At 51.3% G+C, this 1,237-nt stretch overlaps 1 protein-coding gene across 1 annotated transcript in view; it reads left to right on the plus strand.

The window, feature by feature from the left end:
• Window positions 1–222: 222 nt before the first annotated feature.
• Window positions 223–1,237, plus strand: part of Sox5 (SRY-box transcription factor 5) — a 446,577-nt gene continuing 445,562 nt past the window's right edge. The window contains exon 1 of the mRNA XM_017798952.2: window positions 223–619. Within this exon, the coding sequence (XP_017654441.2) occupies window positions 495–619 (125 nt within the window). The 5' untranslated portion in view covers window positions 223–494. The remainder of the gene's footprint in view (window positions 620–1,237) is intronic.

A 1,237-nucleotide genomic window follows, 5' to 3' on the forward strand; every position in this document is an offset into this window, starting at 1 on the left:
GTAGGAGTGGAGAGCTTGTGTGTGTGTGTGTGTGTGTGTGTGTGTGTGTGTGTGTGTGTGTGTGAAGAATGCACACTATCTCATGTTGGTGACTGTGTGCTTACTCTCCGGCCAGATGCTGTGGTGCACCGGGCAGCCTCCATCCCTGCCTGTGTGTGTGAGTCTGCCGAAGTGTCTCTGTACGTACGTACCTCTGTCACTCCATGTCAAAGGTACATTACCTGATTACCTTTCTTGCCTGCCAGATTTTTATCTAGATAATTGAATCTGCTATGGAGGCTGTGCCTTGCCAGCCAGCTTAGACTCTGGAAAGCTAGAGTCTGTCCAGCCTCTTATCTGTGGCTGCCTGGACAGAGGAAATTAAAGAGCCCCAAGCCAGGGGTGCGCTCAGGCCACCCCGACCTCCCCAGCGATCCGGAGCCGGACTGTCGGTGGGGACTGTCTTCTGGTTTGGATTTGGGGTTTTTTCTCTCGCTCCTCTGGCTGTGCTTGGCATGCGGATACCTGCTCCCCTCCACCAAGGGGATTCTGGAGTTTGGAGCTGCAGAAACTTTGCTTGCGTTGCCAGGACATTCGGAGCACTTTGTGGAAAGCGAGAGCAAGCGGTGAGCCCGACAGAGTGAGTGACAGCCTGTTTACAGGTTTCCCCGAAGGGGTCCCTGCTATATTTCAATCTGTCAAAGTTGCTTTTCTTCCCTCGGAACAATGCCTGATTGTTGTGTGTGAGTGAGTGTGTGTGTGTGAGTGCGTGTGTGTGCGTGCTTGTGTGTTTCCGTGTGCGCTTGGAGAGAGTGGAAAGGAGGGGGGAAGGAATAACAATTCTTTGTGTAAAAATGCTGTTCCTAACATCTAATCTCTTTGCTTAATTAGTTAATAGATGCAGTTCGATCAGGTCTCCGTTATTCTAAAGAGTTCTTTTTTACAAAATGATACCGGCATGGGGTGTGCGTGCGTGTGTGTGTGTGTGTGTGTGTGTGTGTGTGTGTGTGTGAGTTTTTATTTAGAGGCGAGTGGATGGGTGATGTGTTAAACGAGTTGATTTCTCACATTCGGCGATGTCCAGGAGACAGAATTAAGGAAAGGACTGGCACCCCGAGGTTGGCCAGAGCGAGCGGCTGTGCAGAGGGGGGAGCGGCAGACCCACTGCTGGAAGTGCGCTACCCCTTTAAGAGAATGGTCAAGGAGTCCTGAGAGGAGAGAGAGAGAGAGAGAGAGAGAGAGAGAGAGAGAGAGAGAG

The sequence above is a fragment of the Nannospalax galili genome, unplaced genomic scaffold (genome assembly GCF_000622305.1).
Source record: "Nannospalax galili isolate Female #2095 unplaced genomic scaffold, S.galili_v1.0 scaffold917, whole genome shotgun sequence".
NCBI classification, from domain to species: domain Eukaryota; kingdom Metazoa; phylum Chordata; class Mammalia; order Rodentia; family Spalacidae; genus Nannospalax; species Nannospalax galili.